This window comes from Micropterus salmoides, unplaced genomic scaffold (assembly GCF_014851395.1).
Source record: "Micropterus salmoides isolate LMB-PRFRI ecotype aquatic unplaced genomic scaffold, ASM1485139v1 Ms_hic_scaffold_8, whole genome shotgun sequence".
NCBI lineage: Eukaryota > Metazoa > Chordata > Actinopteri > Centrarchiformes > Centrarchidae > Micropterus > Micropterus salmoides.
This window is the reverse complement of record NW_024044570.1, coordinates 30,174,767-30,198,770: the sequence shown is the minus strand read 5'-3', so window position 1 is coordinate 30,198,770 and position 24,004 is coordinate 30,174,767. Positions and strand designations below refer to the sequence as shown.

The window sequence follows — 24,004 nt, the reverse complement described above, 5'->3', positions numbered from 1 at the left end:
CTCATTCCAACCAAAGGGCACAGCAGGCTGCACGTGGAAGATATGCTCCGTGACGCTAACAATGCTGCTGAGCCATTTCACGAAAACTTAAAAGCACAAATGGTTCCCACATGCTGACAAGTGTCTGTTTAAAGAAAAATAAACAGCCAAAAAATTCCAAACGTCAAAGTGTCCATTTAAGGGAGCGCCATGCTGTTATGTGCTTAGTTGTTTGGGTCCGGTTCAACACTGGTAGGAGGTAAATCTAAATAGCAGTTTAGCTTGTTAGAGTTTGGAGAAGTTAGATGAGGCGTTGGCGATGCTCCATAGAGCCAAACATGGGCTCATTACAGTAAAGCTGGGATGGACAAACAGCTGGATACATCTCCCTCTCCCTCTGTTTCTGCGTCTCTCACCAACTCTCTATTCATCCCCTCGTCTCTCTTTGGTCCTCCCATATGTCTGAAGTGTCACGGTCCGCTGACTGCCTCTCCTCCCCTCTCCTCAAACGCTATCTCACATTATTTCTCTTCTGCTTTCTGTATTTTGCAAGACGTCTAAGTCTAGTCACATGAGCGGCTTTCATGTTTGTCTGTCTGTTAGTGTGTAAAAGTCTTGACTTTTGTGCGTGCAGACACTAGGGTGTGTGTGTGAGATCTCGAGTTACATTTGCAGGATCTGTCGTCAGTGCCTGTAAGCGATCTAAAGAGCGATACTGATCCTCAGCCTCGTTCAGCTCATCTTGCTCTGATTGCTCGTGTGTCACCCTGATCCCATTAAACACACATGAATTGACCTTCAGGAGCACCTCTGAAGTCTCTGTCTTACAGTAGTTCTGTACTGCTATAAAGGCTTTTGCAGCAAGATTAGTAATGCTTTAACCTCAGTGTGTTTAGGGGACGTAGTGAAACATACAACTTAACCAAAGGGGGAGATGTGGCACTAAACAGTAAAGTTTTTTAAATTACTATCTATGCCATATTTTCAAAGCAATACAACTTTGTTAGTTAAGTTTTAAGTTATCTTTGAGAATAATGCAATTACTGTACTGTTTTATTCAGTATACATTGTAAAAAAACACATTGGTTAATTTTTGAGATATACATTTGACACAGTGGTTTGAAGATCCTGAGGTTTAGCCTCCGTCTGACAGGAGGGAGATACAAATCCCATAAAATGATGACATGATGAATTCACAAACACTAAAGAGTCATTTGGTAACATTAGTTAAGGTAATGGTGTTAGACTGATGTAGTGTGCTTGTGTGGCTAGAAGATGTAACGTGAACAACACGAAGTACGGTATAGTCTATGAAATGCCAAAAAATGGTCAGGAAAATTAAATTAAATTAATATAATCAGCAGGCAGCTTTTGTTCAAGATAAAATTTTTCCCTCTCTACACCAACTTGGTTATTGACAAACAAACGTATTATGTGACTGTTATGAAAATGAAGTGTATGTTTCAGGAAGATTGTGATGATAGACACACGCTTTAGCTCATGGATCCACTAAAAATGTAGATACATACAGAGAGAGAGCTGGTAAATAACGAAAATATAATTATGGACAGGTATGTTTTGTTAGTTTTGCGGTTGATTAACAAAAACTACATTTTAAACATTTATTGCACTGATCCCACTTTTAGTGTTCACAGAAACTTATAAATATCCTCATGTTCTGGTTTCAGGAAAGGAGGTGATGCTCACCAATTAATACCAAAATAATTGTCTTTTAATTGTTTTTTGTTGAGTAATTTTCTTATTTAGATAATGGACTGAGCAAGACAGTGGAATGCACCAACTCCATTAATTGGAAAATTGCGGCATACCTGTGAGTTTTCCACGGCAGCATTGGTGACAGGTACACCGATGTAAGCTTAGTTTTATCTGAGCGTAGCGCAATAATCAGTTTGAAAAGGTCTGCATTTGATATACAGGATTATGTTTAAATAATTTTGTGTGGAGCACTAATAGTTGGGTTTGGCTCCAGCCCCCCCGCGACCCTGTACGCAGGTTAAGCGGTTGACGATGGATGGATGGATGGATGGATGGAGCACTAACAGTATGTTAAATAACCTATGTTGCCTTAGTCTTTTGGTGTAGTTTTGTGTATGATGACATAATTCATACAACCGTCCATCCATCTAGTCAGTCAGTGGGGTCATTGTATGTATAACAGCAGAAGCAGGGCAAGGTCATTGAGGTAGGTTGAATCTTAAAATGTAGACCGCAAAGCATCACACAGAAATATTACACCTATCATTTCTAAAAGTGAAAGCCTTGTCACGTTTAACACACAAACCAACAGATTAGTCTGGTTAATATGTTTAATTTTGTCATGTCTATCTTAAAACTGTATTCCTATATTCAACATGCTATTCCTATGTCCTGCTGTACATGACTTGAAGTCTCCGTGCTGCAGAGGAGTGACACGTCTCAACCCTGAAATCTGTCTGACCTGAATTTGTCTGTTGAAGACCTACTGCTGTGATAAAACTCACTTCTCACATGTGACAGTTGACACATTCACACACACACACACACACACACATACACACTCTACACTCCCTGAACTGCTGACCCCAGGGTCATGAAGGTCAGAGGTCAGGAACCATTTGAGCGTGTGTGTTGGCCCCTGAGAGTCACATAGACTGTACTTGGGTTTGGCCTCTGTGTGTCCTTGTGACCTCAGTGTGTGTACGCCCAGAGAGTACTACAACTGAGTCAGCAGAATCAGAGGATTAAACCATTGAGTTACTGTATACAGTACTGTGTGTGTGTGTGTGTGTGTTTTACTGACATCATACTTTTTAAACAATATTTCCAGGGTATAATGCTTTGTGTAGGGGTGTGACAAGACACGAGACGAGATGAGATTCGAGATTGGGTTCAGGAGATCGAGAAGAGACGAGATTTGAACAGCATTTTTAAGAAATCTTTTTGAAATTTTGAGTATTTATTATACTTTATTTGCTGCATTCTGATGATTTTTTTCTTCACCAGTTTATGGTGATATTTTTATTTATTTATGTAAATAGAAATACAAAATCCAGGTGGCAGGTGACAATTGCAGCTCTCAGGCATTCTGTGTTGCTTTCAGATCTGTTTCCCATGTAAATCAACTTTTCTCATCCCTGCTGAGTCATAATTTAGTCTTCCCTCTTTGTGTCTTTGTTTGGGGAAGTAATCTTTTTAAATGTGCACGTGGCACCTTTTCACCTCAATAATAAATTAATAAATTTTAATTCAGTTAGAAACTCCTGGACTTTAATAGCTCCAGGTAAAGCTACTTTAAAAGATTTAGCTCACGGCACGTCCAAAAAAGACATAGTCAAACTATAGGAATGATTTTGCTCAGCACCCAGCAGCTGTCTTGCTCAGACCATAAAGCAGCAGTTAGCGGCTCGCTGTGCTGTGAGATGAGATCCACAGACACTCTTCCTATGGAATATGGAACAAAAACAAAACAAAAAGCCACAAGATTGGAGATAACTACTTCATCGCGACAGCCTTAGTTGAACTAACTGTGTAGAAACATTTGGTCGGAACAAGTCTGAAGGCACATGTTGCTTTAATTGGAGGTAATTTACCTAATAGATGAATATGTTATGTTGTTGTCCATAGTCACACAATCAAAGATAAATGTTCTAGGGGTGGGTGATATGACCTAAAATTAATATATCTTTGGTATTATATCACTGTATTACAAAAATAAAAGGGATACTCCACTCAAAATAAGATTATACCCCTTTTCACTCTATTGGCAACATAAGGGAATAATAAAAAAAAATATTTTAAAATACAGACTGGCACCTGATTCAAAAACATATTACTGCTGATTTTCAAGTCTCATCTCATATATATACTGTGGCAAATATGATTGTATTGTAAGTGAGCACTACATCACAGCCATCTATACGAAAAGAAATGTAATCCACTGTTTGGTGAACACAACTGGTGCACGCATACTGGAACCAGTTGGCTAGAACACCAGCAACAACAGAACAACAACTGTTGTCCACGTCCAACCTGCTACTCTGGTTACTGAACTGACTTCAGATGAGGCTTAACGTTCACAAAGTTTCTCTCAACTGTTTCTCAAAATTATGACATTGGTTCAACATTGTGCCACCCTGTGGGAGTACAAAAGATGCTAGCCAAATTATCCCTGCATAATGCTAATTCAACAGGTTAACCTGCAAAATAAACAGTGAAGCATAATTTCCAGTTTTCAAGTTTGAAGTCTGTATCAATCCATCCTTAAGCTTCAGTTTTCAAGCGAGTCCTGTTTTGTACAGGCCCTTGTTGGGAAAGCAGTCCAAAGTAAAATGGTTAAGTTAGCGCACACATATCCAAAGTTATCCAGTTGTTGTGGGGACATTCCCATCAAAAATTAATCCACTGGATCTTTGATAAATGGCGAACTGACTTTAGGTAAAACCGCAGAGTACATAATACATGACCTGTCGTCCCTGTGCTGTCACACTATAAAACTGTAAACTGTCAATATGTCTCACCTAGGACACATTCCCACATTATAGTGGGGGAACAAAATATTTCTTATTCTATCATGAGCAATCAAGTGAACCCATACAAACAGCAAGGGACAGAACCAAAGGCGAGAACACAAAAACACCAAACAACAAGTGAGCCAGATGCACTCGCATGCTGAAAAACCACCTACAGAGCCTCTGACAAAAAGAAACTCACACACTCTGAACAGCAAGCCTGACAGCGGCTCAAAGACCAGTTACATGCCTCAACCATGCCTTTTTGTGCTTTTTCTTTATTCCATCACCTACAGTGTGTCTCTGAAATAAACTGCATTTACAGATACTTATTCATACTGATGTATGGGATGCTCACACATTAGGCACTAAATCACAGAGGGTGATACTTTATGCACGAGCAGAATGCAGACAGCTCTGCTACTCTTTTTATTCTCTGTCTCTCTTTCTATGTCCCCTGGTTTGCTCTCAGTAGACAGTCTTCAGATGGGACTTGGGGAGAGGGAGAGAATGGGAGAGATGTGGGTGGTAAAAGTGGGTCACATGCTCAGAGAGAAAGAGAATGAAAGAGGGGGAGACAGAGAGATGAGGGAGAGAGACACAGAGAGAGAATGACAGGAACAGGGAAAGATGGGGTGAGAGAGAGAGTTAGAGAGACACAAAGAGAGTGAGGGAGAGAGAGGGGGGAAAAGAGGGGAGGTCGAATTCCCTTGTTCAGAGGGAGTGGATCAGTCACAGGCCTCTTTCCTTTCATCTGATCTCAGCGGACCACAGAACCTGGGACACACACACATACACACACACACAAGATAATAGTGCACAACACAGGGATGCAAGCAAACACACACTCACCCACACACTCACTGGCACAACACATACACACACATACACATACAAAACCAACATCAACGCAAAGTACACATACCACAGATGAAGAAATGATACACACACACACACACACACACATACACACACAAGCACAAACACATATGTATGTCTTTATGTGGATGTGCACACACACAAGCCTGCCAGACAAACTTAATAAACCCATTACCCTGTAGATTCAACAGCAACAAAGAGAGGAATGTGACAAATGAGATTCAATAACTGCATACCGACACAATGGCTTACACACACAAACATGCACAAACAGATGCATATATCCAGGCACAATACACACACACACACACAGACACACACAGACACACATTTTAACCCACATGAGAGCCAGTGTAAGTAGGCCCTGCTCCAGCCTCTCTCCCCTGTGGAGACACAAAAAAAAGGATGGACAGATCCCATCATGTGTTTTCTTTTGTGTGTGAGTGTGTGTGCTGTATGCCATCCCCTCATCTCCTGGGCTTTCTGCTACCACCATATTCATCTGCGGCCCTCATAAGGATAATTACACACACAGAGACACATACACACACAGAGCTCATGTCTGAAAATGCACAGCATTCCCAGCTCCTCTCTTGCATTGGTCAAGGTCAATAACAAAATCCTGCCTAGAAGGCTTGCCTTAAGCCCTAGATGCACCGTGTGTGTGCGTGTGTGTGTGTGTGTGTGTGTGTGTGTGTGTGTGGCTGTGTCTGAATACATCATAGGGGTGGGCGGTATACCAGTTTCGTCACCGTGTCTGGTGTCACATTCTGCCACAACATGGATTTTGCAATACCATCATTACTGTGATAAATATTTAAGCATATTAAAACTAATGGGCTTCCCTGTGGCTGCCATAACATGCAGGTAGAGGTAGAGCTTACTCATAGAACTGAAGTTACATCCAGTAATCACTATTTTCCTTGCTAACGCCGTCTGTGGTAATATGAAGATGTGGAAGGTTAAGTTGCGAGCAAAGCATGCAAATTTCTCTATGTCGGGTTCATATACCAACACAAAAGTCTTCATCTACTCCCACCATTGAAGGAAGTGACGACCAAGTGGATTAACTTAAATTTACCACCAGAAAACTAGGAACCAGAAAACTCTCGTGTGGTAAGTTAACGATTTTACTTCGGACTGAGGGCCAGTACAAAGCAGGATTTGCTGAAAACTTGAAGTTGGTCCACTGTTTATTTTGCAGGTTAGCCTGTTGAACTTGGCGTTAACATTTTGATGGACTAATTTGGCTTGTGTCTTTTGTATTCCAACAGCACAGGACGATGTTGGACTCGGACAGTTTTTTTTTTACGTTGCTTTTTGTGGAACTTTATACTGCAATGCAAGCTCAGCTGGCTTTGTTATACGAAACCCTCTTTACTCTTGCCGGTGTTACATCTCAACTGGTTTTCAAACTAACTGGGTCTAGTATGTGTGCATGCGTTGTTTTCACCTAACAGCAGATAACATTTCCTTTTTGTAGGTGGCAGTGATGCAGTGCTCACTTAAACAGTCGTGTTTGCTGCAGCTTTAAAATTGGCGGTAATGTGTCTGTGAATCTGGTGACAGAGTGCGACTATATAGCCCCTTTTCCACTGCACAGTACCAGCTCGACTCGACTTGGCTCGCCTTTGTTTGGTTTTCCATTGTGGAAAAGTTGTACCTGTATGTGCTTCCAGATACTTTTTTTCGTATCACCTCCGTCGAGGTTCCAAGCGAGCTGCGGCGATACTAAAATGTGACGTGAAAACACCGCAGACTACTGATTAGTCAGAGAGAATCATCACTATTCACTGCATCATCATTGCGTGCACCAGACAGAGGCCAGCAACAGATAGTTTTATATTTTACAGTTTTCGTATGTAATTTCATCACTAAATCCACTTGAACTTTTGAATATTGACAGTTTTACAAGAAGTGATGGCGGAACAAAAATGTGTTTGAAAGTTTTCGGAGTTGGGGAGCTCTGCAAGTGGCGGCGGGGTAAGACTGCGCCAACCCACAGGAGGAGCTCCCGAGGCCGGCCAGCCGCCCGCTCATAGAGTTCTGTGCTGTGTGAGTACACTGACTGTTGTAAGTATATACTTTGGGTTTTCTGCCAAATAAATGCTGAGAGATGCCTAATCCTACCACTCGTCTAACTTTGAGAATGAATCACATTACATTTACTAATTAACCTTCATTATGGGGCAGGCAACTCACAAAACACATGTAGGCCTTTACCCCATTTTCATTCCTCTTTTGAGCCAAAAACACACCTAAGCCTTAACACATCGTTTTAAAAACAAATTCTTTCTTAAGCTATGTTCCCTTACGTTGCCAAGAGTGAAACAAGGTGGAGTATCCCTTTTATTTTTAGAATACCTTGATATAATACAGTCACCTTAAAAATACACTGATTTTAAATTTTAGGTCATGTCGCCTACCCCTTCTGTATGAACAGCAAAATTAGTAGCTCATGCACAACTTGATGATGACAATGATAAATCTCACCTGTTCTAGATTCTAATGCTCTTGCACATACAGGTCCATTTACAGAAACGCCACCAGAAGGCCAAACATGGTTGACCACATCACATGGAAAGTCCTAAAAGCCCTTACATAGAGGTGTGGACAAATGTCACAAACAACAAAAAATAAAGATGACAAACATCACAGACAACAAAGTTAAGATACTATATCACTGAAAGAAATCCTGCGACGTCCTGGGAGCAGGTGTGTGGGAAAATTTCCCAGAATGCACTGGGACAATGGAATTTAAGACAAGTCTAATTTGGCATTTTTCTCCATAGAGTGGGACACATGATGTTTGTTGGTATGCTTAGAAGAAGAATTTTCAAGCACAAGAAAAACAAACAAATTGATAACTTTTATGTTTTTTTTGATTTTATGCGTATAAATGAGCGTATGCACGGATAAATGAGGCCCCTGCTGTTTTTTCAAAAAGTTCTGCATCCAGAACACAAGTAAACGGTTAAATCTCTTCTTTATCCAGTTTCTTGTGGATGAGAGGCCACAACAGAGAGGAAGGAACAGATGTGGTTTCAAATTTAGCCAGCTTAGCGTGGAGAAGGCATGACCCTGCTATTTATTTATTTTTTTCTGTAGTCAAACTCTCCCCACTCTGTCTTATACTAGCAAAGCGGATTTTGCCACAATATTTTCTTAATGGGAAGCAGCAAAGACTGTTAAGAAGTGGTGCTTGTGAAGTGTCACATCAGGTGTCATCATCTTATGTGTCATATAAAATATGACAAATTGGATTTCTTTCAGGCTAGACCACAGTGCTGCTATGTGGAAAATGTGTGACCCACAATTTTTGTCCCATGAAATTTTTGCTAATTTTTTGTGTATTTGCTTACATCCTGTCACAACAATCTGGATTTTAATCTTTTGTTTCTTGTTAGTGTAACAGGCTTTTCAACCCTTTTCAGCCTCTCACCCTATTTCCTTGTTCCCTGACAAACAGCAGAGAGAGGTAAAGGGGTCTACCTTCTGTCCCCCCTCTCCATTAGTTCATTAGTATTCAGGAAGTGTTGCCTGCCTGCTTGCTGCCCGCCACTCATTCCCTAGACAGCGAATCAGCCAGCGTTGATTAATTTCAGCCTATTAGCACCCCTCGTTCCCCTCCCCCGGCTCCGCCCAGGTTAAATCCCCGTGCACACCCGCATGCACGCTCATAGGCGGGGGGTGATGCTGGGTGAGCGATGGCAGAGAGGTTGCCAGGGAGCCAGTTGTTGTCAGAACGATATTAATGAGTGCGCTGCTCAGGCCCTAAGAGTGTGTGTGTAGATGTGTGTGCCAGTGTGTTTGTGTTTACGTGTGTCTGAGTGTGCGTCTTTAATTATGGTGTTTGTATGCCAAGTGAAAGCAGGTCCTGTGTGTGTGTGTGTGTGTGTGTGAGTGTGTGTGTGTGTGTTTGTGTGTGTGTGTGCTGTAGGATGGGTTTGTATTTAGTAAGAGTGTATGTTCAAACATGCTGGCAAATGTCCGTCTATACATACATGCTTGTAGGGGCTGTTTTTGTGTGTCTGTCTGTAGTTGTGTGTGATATCCAGCAATGCCATGGCCTAAGGGACAAGGGCTTATGTGTGTACGTGTGTGTGTGTGTGTGTGTGTGTGTGCTCTGCGGAGGCCTGTCCTAGTTTCCTTCCCCTCACCAGGGAGCCGGAGGATCCAAGGACTGACGCACATCACCTGACAGCCGCCCCACTGCTCCACGGCCCTGCACCGTGTGTGTCTGTCTGTGTGTGTGTGTGTGTACGTGATGGAGATGGAGTGTCTGAATTTGTGTATGTGTGAGAGGATACATGTGTGCAATAGAGAGAGATGTGAGAATGTGTTAGGAAATCCATCAGTCGGAGCATCATTCCATGTGTGTGAGCGCTCATATGTATGTCGATGTGTGTTTGTGTTCATAGTTGGAGAGTGAATTTTGGTGTACTGATCCCTTGAGGGGTGTGTGTGTGTGTGTGTGTGTGTGTATACCTTGGGGCAGAGTGGGGAAAAATGGTGTCACATGAAGCTTGGAGACAACAGAGTTAACTGCGCTCTACTTAACCTTTGTATGGACTGAGGCTGTGTGGACTGAGAACGCATCACCTGGGCTGTATGACGCAAACACGTAAAGTTATTTTACTGGAACTGTGCTACATTAACAGAACACAGTATTGTAAATCACTTAGACACGTCATAATTCAACAGGACTGTGCTTTATGCAGCACTTTGTACACCTTACTGTTGACTGCTACCTTTAGGCCAGTGCCAGTTACAAGCCATTCACACTGAGGCATGTTTCTCAGGAGAAAACCCGTCTCTGCCTCTTGTGGCACGCTTCTTGTGTTTTCAGTGCGGCTTGCATTTCTCTGAATGAAACCTTAACCTAGTGTCCATTGTCTAACGTGTTTAACGGCAGGTTTCTTTAGAAGTGAATTTCTCCAATTTCATTTTATAGTAAAGCTGCCCACCAACTTTTCTGTTGCTGTTGTATTTAGCAGTCCGCTACGTCAGTGTGCCACAGCAGAGAAACATTCTGTTTTCAGATCATATCGACTTCCTTTTAATCCTGCAAATGTCTACTTGTCTTATTCACGTCTTATAGATGACTTTCGAATTCACCCTTAAAATATATCACTGTACTAATAAAATTATTAAACAGTACCTATACTGGAATACATCAAAAAGACTTCATACTGGTCCATACTGCTTATATGGCCGTAAAATGATGCAGTAACACTGAATGAATTAATGTGTGATTTATGCATTAGGTTGCAGTTTCATAGCAACCGGATTCTATAGCAGCACTGGTGCTAACAGGGAGAGTCCAGGCCCTTTGACCAACATGGTTGATAGTGTGCCCAGAAGTGAATCCTGCAGGAACTTTTTGCTATAAGAGGTTTCTATCTGAGCCCTTTCAAAGCAACTGACAAAATTTGTTTGTGTTTTTTGTCTCAATTTGGTTTGTTTGAATCAATGTGGTCATTTCTGTCATTTCTTGCCAATCTGGATGTTTTGCTGAATTTTAAGTGACATTTAACTTTGTTTAATCAGTAGCTTGATCTGTTTAAGCATGCAAAGCTCTTTTTCTGCATTAAAAACAGATGTTCTCACCTTTTTACTATGTCTATGAAACAGAGATGCTGCTGATTACAATTGGAGACCTCAACATATGACGTAGTCCCTGTGTTGTCTTTATAAATTCTGTTGAGTTTGAATCACTAAAAGAAAGTTGATGGTATAAGAAGCAAAAGTAATTATAGTTGTTATACATAGCAATAGTTTGGGGAAATGTGCTTATTTGCTTTTTTGTCGATCGTTAGAAGACTCCATGCCAACAAATGAAGCTACTGCCAGCTGCTGGTTAGCTTAGCTTAGCATAAAGAGAAACAGGAGGAAAGGGCTAGCCTGGTTCTTATAACTTATAACTAACACGTTATATCTCATTTGTTTAATCCATACAAAAACTAAGGTGTTGTTCCTGGCAGTGTTATAATTAGTGAGCTTTAAAGGTGCTGTCAGAGGGATAGCTGTTTCCAGTTTCTAAGCTAACTGGTGTAGGCATCACAGCACCCAAAATAAGTCTTAAACAAAACTCCTTCATAATATTCCCTGTCTAACTACAATCAGCAGCGGAAACAGTAGAGTTTTTCAAAGCGTCTTTGAGTTGCAAAGTCAAACTCATTTAGAAGCTGAACTTCTGTCTACACTTGAATTAGCCATCTGTCTCTCCACAACTTTGATACCATCTATTTTTAGAAGGTGAAGGGTCACATTTGATCATTCGTAAAATATCCATAATCACATATTTTAAATCTCCTGTGACCACTACAGTCCATACCTTATGAGAGGCTGATAGCATATTCATAGTCACGTTGGCCTATAGGTGCGCACACTCACACGCCTGTGTGCTTTATTAAAAAAAAAAACTGTCATGAATATCTTATAGGCTGCTAATGCTGTGTGATACATCAGGATCTGAACACATTAAAGTTTTAAAGGCACATTTGACTGGCAAAGAAAGAAGGATTAGGAGAAGGACCGAGAGGGGCGGTGAGAGACAAAGAACAAAAGAAAGTGACTTTAAAGCAGAACAGTCGTAGTTTTATATTTGTACTTTTTATAGTTTATTTCTGTAAGTGGCTGAGATATTCTGTTATCAATTTCATGCTTGGGCTGACAGGTCAGACACGTCAGAATAAAAGAAAAGATGCAAACAAAGGAATGTAAGCTTATGGAAGACTAAAGACATTAGGAAAGTAATCGAAAGCCCTGCTGCCGTATTAGATGAGCTATAGATTAACAATGTGTGTTTTCAATAATTAAGTATATCCAATCTACAGGGTTGTGTGGCTGAAGGGTTTTGAGTTTGACCCTCTTATCTCTCTCTCTCTCTCATAATATTGCTGATCTGCGAGTTTAGAGTATGAGTAGTTTTAGTTAGTCCCTGTCCCTCTGTCCTTTACTTAATACTGCTGACCTATGAGTTTGGCCTCGTCTCCACAGAGGCATACCTCCCACCTGAAACGTGTCTGGGCGGTCCTGGTGCTGCGTCAGCGTTGGTGTTTCACATATACGAGGTCGTGACCCTGCAGCCTGGAATACACTTGTCTTCATCTGACTGATTACATATTAACACCCTGGGAACACACACACCCGCAGTCATTGTGGTTGAATGGTCCTTTGACCCGCGGTAAGGGGTGAGTTGTTCGCCCAGTGGTTGCAGGGACCTCCCCCAGTTCATTAATACATACATTAATACAACAGATCAGAGCTAAAGCACCCTCAGCTTCTTATCGTTTCCACTCTCATCTTCAGCCTCCTTTCCTCTCCTCTGTCGAAAAACACACTACCCACCAATATAATCTGTATTTTTAAAACGCTGAGATAAATTAAATGTGTTTTTCTCGTCCTTTGTGTCCTTGTTCTGCTTCAGGAAAGCGACTCCAGGAGTGGATGTGTGTGATTCTGTGCCTCTTCCTTTTCATCATCAACTTCTCCTTCCTCCTCCTGCACTTCTCCACCGTTCACATCTACAAGATCATCCTCGGCATCGGTGAGCTGGCAGTCCGAAAGACGCTGTGAAACCGAGCTAAAGATAAAACTTCCCACTCTACACACGTCACTTTAAAACAACCTATCACAGTTACTGTGAGCAGTGGTGGAATGTAACTAAGTGCATTTGCTCAAGCACTGTACTTAAGTACAAACTCGAGGTACTAGTACTTTACTGAGTATTTCCATTTTATTACTTTAAACTACTACTCCATGGCATCTCAGAGGCAAATATTGTACTTTTTACTCCACTACTTTTGTCTGACAGCTTCAGTTCAGTGGGCTTTATTGGTATGAATGTTTTATTTAAACATTGCCAAAGCAGTTTGCAACAATATCAAAAAACGTTTACATTTGAATGTGACATAACATTTAGTTACTAGTTACTTTTCATGGAAACCATATATCTCAAAATGTGGTAATTTTGAATGTGAATTTTTCTGATAAACTGAAGGATGAAGTGTTCCTTTAGGAGTTGAGAAAATGATCCTACTTCTTAATCTAAATAAGCTAGTGAAACTGACCTAAGATCAGCTGGAAACAGGACTGTTTTTCTGAGCAGCGATGCTACAAACATATGATGACCTTATGGAATATGATGCATCTATCTATCTATCTATCTATCTATCTATCAATAGTAAAACACTGACAGGGAACATTTACTGCACTATGAGTACTTAAATATGGTTTGCTTGCTTTTGCTTGTATTGGAGTATTTTCTCAGTGTGATATTCCTAGTTTAGAAGTATATGAATACTTCTTCCACCACTGACCGTGACAAAGTTTTTTTTTTTATAAAGCATTTTTTGTAAAGGTTGGAAAAACATTTTTTTTCTAAACAATTCAGTGTAGTCCCAAACCATTGTTCCAGTCCACATGAGGTTTTTAACGCTTTTGTAAAATTGTGTTTTGGTTTTTGCTTGCCAATCTAATAACAACATATGTTATCCCTTTTTTTCTCGTGTCCCTTTCTGTGTGTGTGTGCCAGTCCTAGGAATAGTGACAGCAGACTTTGCATCGGGGATGGTCCACTGGGGGGCGGATACCTGGGGATCTGTGGACATCCCTATTATTGGCAAGGTGAGCACACATACATGCTATACATGGCAGACAGTGAGGCTGCATTAAACAGCTTCTAATTTGCCTTTAATTAACTGTACAAAGGAAAACCTACTATGCCTCTCTTTCCCCTGAAATCAAAATTCGGCCACAGCTGAATTGGCACATTGACACCAGCCCTAGAAATGCTGGTGCTACAATCAGTCTGAATGTCTTATTTTTGTTTTGTTCTTTTTTTGGGGGGGGGGGGGGGGGGGCATTTTGCCTTTATTTGACAGTGTAGCGGGAGACATGTCCCCCCCTCTAGCTTTTTGGGATGTAGCTGTTTAACTTTTAAATGTGTGTTGACAAACTCCTATTCCTATTTCTATCCCTGGGTCAGGATAACTGCATAACCCTCTGTAAAACCATCTTGGGGATCCACTGTATATTTCATATTTTATTTTCATCACTTGCATGACAATGTCTGGCAGCTGAAAGGGATTTGCCTTTGAAGAATATGTAAGACTGTAGTGAACATTTCTGTAACCCAGTGAATTATAGACTACAGAAAAGCTACTGCAGGCTACCGTACCAGTGTCCCCTCTCTCGTGAGGCTGCATCACCATGGAAGCATGGTGGTGCACCTTATCCCCCTGAGCCTCAGGACAGCCTTAGTGAAACTAAATGTCACTGTCTCACAGAGGGATCTCCCTGTAGATAGTAAATTCCATGGTCCCCAAAACACACATGACACACGGCCACACAAACACACATACCAACACATGCTGAGAATGGCCTCACCTCGAACCTCCACATCCTGTCACCATACAGTGCCAGAGGACAGGTGTGCACATGTGTATCAGAATCAGAAATACTTTATTGAAATTCTTGTGTTACAGTTGCTCACTTTGCACATCAAGGCATTAAATGAATAGAAATAATAATATAAAGTTAGCAAGTAGAACATATAAAGAAAATAAACCAAACAATATAAATATAAAAAGTGGAGTGTGGAAATATGTATCGTATATTACGGTATATGACTGACATGTAATGACAGATAATAAATAGTGATAATAATAATGACAACTGATTGCAAAATTGCAGTGTTGGACAGAGTGAACCAGAGTATTGAAACAGAGAATATTGCACATTAAGCATTAGTATTGCATGTAGGCATGCATAAAGGTGGATGCACATACACTTAATTCTAGCATTAAAACACGTCACCTACTTTAATGAACACACACATACATTTTGCCAGATTTCCTTCAGCCAATTACAGTAAAGGTTATCCTCATTTCAGCCAATTAATATCTCTGTGAGCAGGTGCAGCTTGCAGATTGGTTAATCTGAACTTTGTTTTGATTGATTGGGAGTGTTCAGTCTGTGTGTGTGTGTGTGTGTGTGTGTGTGTGTGAGACCTGAAGCATCCTAATTAAAACGACCGTTATCGTTTATGCTGAACCCATATATTATCATTCTATGATTAATAATGTTCTTTTTCACCATTATAATTGAAATGAATCTTATATGTCACAGGAACCTCCTACTACTACAACCTAGAAAGGAAAGGCTTTTTATGAAATTTAAATATGTCCATATATACTATATGATCATAAAAGTTTTAAAAGTCTGTTATGTTGTGTGTGTAACAACACTTTACTCTAAACACACATGTAGAGTCCACTTTGTAAATGCTTTATTAGATATCAGAAGTAAAGCCTCACTGACTCTAATCCACATAATTATTTAAATGGCTAATGTGTGTGTCCCTGCTGGATATAAGCCGGTACTTACATATGTTTATATGGTAAACATGTGGAAGTACAGACTTGACCATTGCAGTCTTGAAAGTGCCCACTACTTGAGTGAAAATAATTGGATGTGACTAATGTCTGTAATATCAGTTTTTGTAGTGCCTTCCAAGCAGATGGATCTGCCCACACAACAGCTCTTTTACTAAGCTCTGTTTTACCCTCAGACAGCTGCAGGGTGTGTTGAAGTATTTTTTTTTTTTAATGAAATCACTAATGTAATTACTCACTTTTTTATACCACACGTATGCTTTCTCAGCCCATTGGAACAGCTACTATGCTGCGTACTATTCAAGGTTGTTCATTTGTCATTATTATTATTATTGCGTCTGGGGAGAATGTAAATAGCAGCAACAAGATGATAATATGGTTGCATCTTCACATAAAAAAGTCTGACATTTGGGAAACGGTGTCCATCTTGACTGCGTTTAAGCACCGAGCACGATCGAACAAAACACAGTCACCTCCTCTCATCTTGCACTGACAGCTGAGGACATGGACCACCCTCTGCTTTGATAAGCAGTCTCTGTAACGAAATCGGGTCGGATTTTCTGCATGCGCACTCCTGAGCCTCTTGCCTACTGATTCACACAGCAACAACATCGTAGCTAACAAAATGGGATCCGCTAACACCAAAAAACAGCCGGCTCCCAGCACAAAACAGACTCTAACACAAACTCCATGTAAGGATAAAAAGAACAATACATTTTAATGTGTGCCAAACGAGAATCAGATTGACGTCGGGCAAAAACTCCACATCAGGAGGTGTTTGAGTCATGTAGAGACCTCCACTTTATTTTGGATATAAAAACCGACCCAGAGCTTTCATCCTAACGGACGGGTAAACTAGCATTACTGCAAAGCAAGAAATAGATTGTGATTTTGTGTTTTTGTTGGCTCAAGTTAGATCACGTTAGCTTGCTGGCTAATACCGACCAGTTGCTGACCTTATTTGTTGCAAAATACTATAGTTGTAACGTTATGGCTTGACACATTGCCACATTACACCAGCTAACGTGATCCATATTACTAGCACAACACCGGTTTCAGTCGCCGTAACTGACGTGAACCACATGATATGCAATAATACATAACATAACAATAATACTTAACAGTGCAGGATAACAACGCAGTGGAAGACAGTTACATTAATGCTTTTTACTGCAGTCTAATAAATATTACTGTGACGATGCAATGGGAGTTTACCTGAGTTTCCAGCATTGCATTTGATGCCTTCTCTTGTTGTGTCGGTCTCTGTTTTGGCTGAGTGCTAGCTCGCTCATTAGTTTGAGTATACACACGAGCACAAGCTTGGGAAGGTAGTGGTTGCAATCGGAAACCTCACTTCTAGAGGCCACTGAAAACTGAAGGCCACTTTAAGTGTTTACCGAGGGGAGATTTACAGATTACAAAAATAGAACACAGAACATCAATTGTCAAAGTGCAAAACATTATGTTAATAACACAAGTGACCAAATAACATCAGCTAGGTTAGCATAATATTTTACACTCATTCCAAACTGCACAAATACCACTAACTGTATAACACACCTGTTTCTGGATGTATGCTCCTTTTACAACTTTTAATACCTCATTTAGCTTCCTAGAACAGTCATTTTGGAAGTTTGTGATGCTACCGTGACTCCCTGTTTACATTGCTTTTGATCAGATCCGCTACAGATGTTTCCTAGCAACCCATTTACTTACTACTAATATTTAAGTCAGAGTCAGAATCAGCTTTTATTTCCAGGTATGCAAAATTGCCACAGACGAGAAATTTGACTTAGGATTGTACATTGTTCACGATGTGCTTACTTATACAATAATACAATAATATAATCAGACACAGGCTAAAGTATAGAGAACACATATATACACACTATAAACAAAAAAAATATAGACAGATTGAGACAATAGTGCAATGAGCAGAGTGCAAAGGATGCAGGAGTAAATTATTATTATATTAGTAGTAGTATGTACATGTCGGAGATGGATGAGACATACAGGTACACATACATGCATACATGTACACATGTACACTGTGCGATAGCATAGTGCAAAGGATGCTGGAATAAATAAGTATTATGTGCAGGTGTTATGTACTGGAGGTAGGTGGATTTGGTACACAGGATATACAGTAAGAACAGCTCTGAAATAGAGAACGAGAGAATGATGAATAAATAATCGGTAAATCTTTATTTGCAAAGACAGTTTTGAAGTTTTAATGGTGCAACCCGATTTAACAAATCACTAGTTTGAAACGAGCCAGTAGTTTCTGAGAATTTAGGAATGACTTTACAAAGAGAGAGCAGGCGCTGGCTGTAATTTGACACTGACGATGATGAAAGTAAAATATGGAGGAAAATACGATGGAAAGCATAAGCATTACAGCCAGTGGTAAACCTTATGCTCGAAGGCAAATCTAATATTTTGGGGGGCTTCTTCCACGCTAAAATCCCGTTTTGGTTTCTTTCTCTTTTACTGTCAACCTAACCCTTTAATGACAAACCATAATCCTGCGGGCACTTAAATGTATTTAAAGGAGGAGACAAAAACTGTATTGGGTAGGACACTGACAGCTTTGGATTTAGTGAAATGTACTTCCAGATTGACTGGGATTCAAAGTGAGCATTTATGGAATCAAATTAAAAGCAGCTTGTAAATTAGTTACAAAGGCACAAAACAGAGCCACTGTTAACAGCTTAATAGTGAGTGGCAGCATACAATTTATTTACATAGTTTTACTTGTTAGCCTCTAAAATGGTAATATTTCATTTAATAAGCCATGGTTATTAATATTTCCACACAGGAGACTGTTTGAGGCTTTGAGAAAATATGATAATAATATAATATTATAAAGAGTACAGTCTAGACCTGAGCATGAACTGAATGAGTCCCATTACTGCAAAGCAGTCTGACAGTAAGTTGCTCTGGATACCACATAATCTGTTTAGTGTTGAATGAATTCTAATAGTTGATGCCATTCTTTTTAGATTTGATGTTGATTGGGCTTTAATGTAATATTTTTTTCTCTGACTGTTATCCTATCAGGGTGTGACATCACTGCAGGTGAACCTAGTGTGTTTTCTCAAGGAGGATTATTTTGTTGCCACATGGTGTTGTTTTAGATAACAACACATTTTTGTTCACGCGTTGTACCATCAGACTCTAAGCGACGGTTTTCCGAGCCCTGTGCTACTTTTTGCGCTTGCTGAAGGTACTGTGTGGTTTGATGTTTATTTATTGTGTGGGATGATTATTGGGGTTTGGGGTAGTTACTGGGACCAAAGGCACGGCGGCAGTCACAGATTTGCATGGTGTGTCGGACACTGTTGGAGACTTCTAATAAAGACTTTAGCTGCAAGAGCAGAATGGACCTTTGCAGAGAGCACAGGGATGACAATGGGCTGTTGGAAAATAAAGTGTGTGCTTGCATGTGTGTGGAGACAAAAATAACAACAATAACAAAACAAGGCATACACCGCAGTTGTGTTTTGTGCCTGTGTGTGGTGTGAGACTGAGAATAAAGCAGGCCTGTGCTCCCAGTTAAGGTTAGTTTGAATATCAAAGGCGAGCACGATGGAGAACACCTGAGGCTAATAGCGGTTGCAGTTATAAAGCTAGACAAAATATTTAAAGCCTCTCTTTGTGATTTGTTTGTTCTGTAATATTATGTTGTTTTTGTATATATAAATGTACTCCGTGTACATGTGTATGTCCTCACTTTGTTCCCTGTTGTCGTTATTTGTAAAAAGACGGTGCTCAGATTGTACTATAGACACATTCATGCAGACACCCCACATGTTGTCTGCACATATGGACTCCTGCCTTCCATAACTTCATAAGAGTGCTGTCAGCGTATCATAAATAATATTTCCAGCAGTGAAGGCCAAGGAGCAGTAACACCTGCCATTGGAAACTGCGTTTTCTATGCATCAAAGTAATTGGCTCAGTATGGCCAGTATGGTCTGCAGGATCTTAGGGAAACAAGGTCACTGAAGGAGCGATTAATATGTTCCATTTTTTGAGGGTTTTTGATTTGCACATATAAAGTGAGACATGAAAAAACAAGCCAAAAATATCAGACTTCTGGCTGGTCAATATCTAACTAAAGGCACAAATCAGAAAAGTTGTTATATCAAGCAAAACTGCTCATAGAGAAGGAAACTCAGCTTGATGTTGCTTTGCTTCTTTGGCACTAATCATGTCATGCTGCCACCTCCCATTGCATACCCCCACTTCACCAGAAAGCCCCAAAAAATTATGGTTTGATTCCAGACGGCTGACACCCCATTATTTCATGACACCGAGCTCTCTATCACCAAGGCTACTGATCAAAACAATTTTAAAAAGCCCACAAATACCATATTAATTGGGAAGCAGTGAGGAATGTATCGGAGTTACTGGTCCAGAGTTAATTATGTAATCTTCTCATGTCCCCTTGAATATATTTGCATGAAGGGTAGTAAGTGGAAAAACTGTACTGATTTACATTGTATTTTGACCAAATTTCAGAAACAGTTTAATGGAAACACAACTATTGTCCGCCCCTTTTGAAGTGAGTGAGTCTCTGAAAATCTGAGACAGTTCCAACATACTGACATTAATGTTAATTTTCAGTACCGAATTAATGTGCTGATTAATTGTTAAGTCTATGAAACAGCAGAACTTCCCAGAGCCCAATGTGTCCTGTCCAAATGTCTTGTATTGCTCAGCTCAAGACCCAGAGATTTACAGTGAGTTATGACATAGAAGAGCAGCAAATCCTCAAAGAATTTTACTCTGCTTATGCTCCTCATGCTAGAAATTGTATAACACTGATTTGCTTTGATTTGAATCCATAAAAGCCATTTCACTCCCCCAGTTCTAAAGCAGCAATACTATCTTAAAAAGTGCACTACAGTCTCCCTGTAGTGTCTAGAACTATTCCTTAGCGAGGCTTTGGGCCGTGCTGTTTTTTGTCGTCATCATGTCGTTGAGCTTTAATTGACTCAACAAGGATTTAGCAGTCCTCTAATGACACCACTTTGAGGACAAAGTCACGCTCATTAGTTCCCAATGATGCTCGATTCACATTGAAATTTGCCAGATGTGCTTACAGTTTAGGGATATATGTTTGAAGATCCTTCCTCTGTTTCTCTTCTGCAGTCTTTTAAAAGCAGCATTTCCCGCTGTCTTTTTGTGTTACATTTCTAACAAACATGTCTGTTTTACAGCTACTCTTTGATTAGGCTGATTAGAGTGTCGAAGTAAAGGTAAGTTAATTGAATGACTTAAGTCAGTTTCTACTTAAACGCCAGAAGGGAAAAAGGGGGAGTGATTATAAGATGAAGGCATAGAGAGAGAGAGAGAGAGAGAGAGAAATGGGGGGGTGACCAACAAAAAGCGAGATGAAAATATGGTATAAAGGTCGTGAGGACAAAAAAAAAAGCAAGGGGGTGGAAGGGCGTGTCCCTCCAACCAGTGGGACAGCGTCAGTTGCTGGGGCGATGGGCGATGTGAGCTGGTGATTAATGGACAACGTGCGAGGCGGGCCGTTAAACGGTGTGGGATTAGAGGACATGCAGCGACCGGTGGCCCACCGTTAACTGGGAGCGTCGATGCCGCCCCGCTCTGCATGACCTCCGCGGCTTAGCCGGGCTTTCATCTAGCTGAGGGCTGCAGCAAGAGGAGGGGTTGATGGGAGAGGAGAGGTGGGGGGAGAGGCAGACAAGAACAGAGATGGGGACATAATTGTGAAGATATCAACAGATAGTTTCTGTGTTTGTAGTGGCACCTACCAACAATGTGTGCTGGTAGGCGTGTGTGATTGGTTCGAACAGCTAACGCGACAATAATGAGTTTTCATGCTGATGCTTCCCCGGCTGTACATACACACACACGTACACTGTGGAAATACAGATGCAAACCTTCCCTTTTTGCTTCTACCACAGAGGGAAATAAATTACGTTTATCCTGTGTGTGCATGTGTGTGCGTGTTTCTTTTTGTCCTCTTTTGTGCTTCTGAGATTCAGATTCAGCCTTTCATTTGAGACCCCCATGCTCTCACAGACAGGTGTCTGCCTCTGCACAGTGCAGGTGTGGTGTGTGTGTGTGTGTGTGTGTGTGTGTGTGTTTTAAGCTTACATTTTTGAGTTTGTGTGGGGCATCCATGGGTCATTTATGCTTATGAGTGTGTTTCCACAAGCCCACTGCTGTTCTGTGGTTTATTAGGATGCTGGATATGAGCTTTGGGGTTGCGCATGTTGCTGGGCACCACTGAGTTGTGGGGTGTGTGTGTGTGTGTGCACATATTTGATCTGCATTTGTGTAAAGACTATAAACATTGCTTTTTGTTTTATGATGTAAAGTGAATGTAAATTAAGTAGAGAAATTTACCCGTTAGTGTTTTTGTGCCGTGTTCCATTTAGCATAAGCTGAATATGTTTAACTGAGAGAGCTGGAAGCTAGAAACTGAAGAAAATTTGCTGTTTTACTAAAATTATTTTATTTTGCTGTCAATTTTAAATTCTGTTTCTGTTCTGCAAGGCTGGTTTCAATTGCATTTCTAATTTCAACAAAATCGACGACGTGGCTTTTTCTGATATAAAATTATTTCAAAATAAAACTGTCAATTGTTGCTCTGGCAGAATTGATTAGGTGTTGTTTCCGTAGTTCTACAGCTCTGTCTTTTGTGCTTCAGCCTTCAGACTGGTGCACTTTTTTAAGCTTTTACTGAAAACAGGACTAACATTTCAGTGCTGTCCGTTTCAGTAAGTCTCCATTCCTGAGGCTGCTGCTTCAGAGGTTATTAGAAATTACTACTTTGTGAATTTTGCAACCATAATTTCTCTGTCTCTCTCTCTCTCTGCAGGCATTCATTCGTCCATTCAGAGAGCACCACATCGATCCAACCGCCATCACTCGCCACGATTTCATTGAAACTAATGGCGACAACTGTATGATCCCCATCCTACCACTGGCTCACATGGCGTACAAGTTCCTCACATACACACCAGGTAGCACACACAGTATTTATTTTCCTCCACTTGTTGCCCAGAAAGCACGCACACATACAACAGAAAAGCATAAAAAAAAACAGGAGACACACACATGGCAGCTATGACATTTCAGAAGGAGGAGAGACAGGAGAGGCGTGAAACCTGCTGTCTGTTGACCATGAAAATGAGGTTGACAAAGCTCTGGTATTTTGTAACCTGTAAGAATGTTCCCATTCATATTGTTATCACATGTGAGTGAGAAGCGTAGGGGGCGTGACTCCTGCAGAGGTTCGAGCTATACTCCCAAGATATCACACCCTCTTCACCCATCAAAGCAGTGAGAATCACAAGTGGTGCAATGTGGATGTGATCCCTCACTGGGATCTATGCCAACATGCTTTCAGTCACATACAGCTGTAATGTGAATGTAAGGACTTTACAAGGGCAACTTTACAGGGTCTAACAAACTGCAGCAGTGACTTAGTGTTACGGGGCGCCAAAGGTAGCACGGACTCTGGCTGAAGTGTGTCCACTGATTATGGGAAAGCATGGGGCTGGTTGGCTGGTAATCATGTGCACTGACCTTACGAGTGCAGGGCAGGAGGGGGAGGGACTGGAGGTGGGAGATCAGCAGGAGAAACAGAGCAACCGGTTATTGAGGAGGTGACATCTCCACCTGTCATGTCTGCGCTTCTATTTAAGCCAAAAGGTCACTGACATGTACTAGAGGAGGGGGAGGGCAGTTGACATCAGCTAGCTAGGTGAGAGGCTAGCTAGCTGCAGTTAAATGGGGTTGAGCTGCTCATGAGCGTCTTCGAAATTCATTGTCTGCTGTCATGAATAAACCAGCTAACTGGCAGAATATTCTGCCAACAAAAGGGAATTAAAAGATGGAAATAGGACACCATCTTACCTCGTCAGCCAAGTGATGCCATGTTATAGAGGAAAGAAATGACGATCCCAGCTTTGTATGAAGATTTCAAACAGCAATATTAAACACTAACCATGCTTTTTTTTTGTTGACACCAGAAGCGGATAGGAAAAATTAACTCTACGGTTTTCTTGGCCAGAATTATCTCTGTATGTTATAATAAATAATATTATTTCAGTATATTGCACTGATGAGCTCTCTTTGCTGGGATGCCACTGTGTGCTGAAGGCAGGGCTTTGTCTTGTAACACTTGTATTGTAATTTGTATTTTAAGCTACGTTAGCGGCTTGATCCAGAATAAAGTATCTCAACAACCAT

At 40.8% G+C, this 24,004-nt stretch overlaps 1 protein-coding gene across 1 annotated transcript in view; it reads left to right on the top strand.

The window, feature by feature from the left end:
- Positions 1–24,004, top strand: part of si:ch211-212o1.2 (uncharacterized protein LOC492735 homolog) — a 46,984-nt gene that overhangs the window by 9,343 nt on the left and 13,637 nt on the right. Inside the window, exons 2-4 of the mRNA XM_038706339.1 lie at positions 12,799–12,918; positions 13,906–13,997; positions 22,629–22,773. Coding sequence (XP_038562267.1) covers positions 12,799–12,918; positions 13,906–13,997; positions 22,629–22,773 — 357 coding nt within the window. The remainder of the gene's footprint in view (positions 1–12,798; positions 12,919–13,905; positions 13,998–22,628; positions 22,774–24,004) is intronic.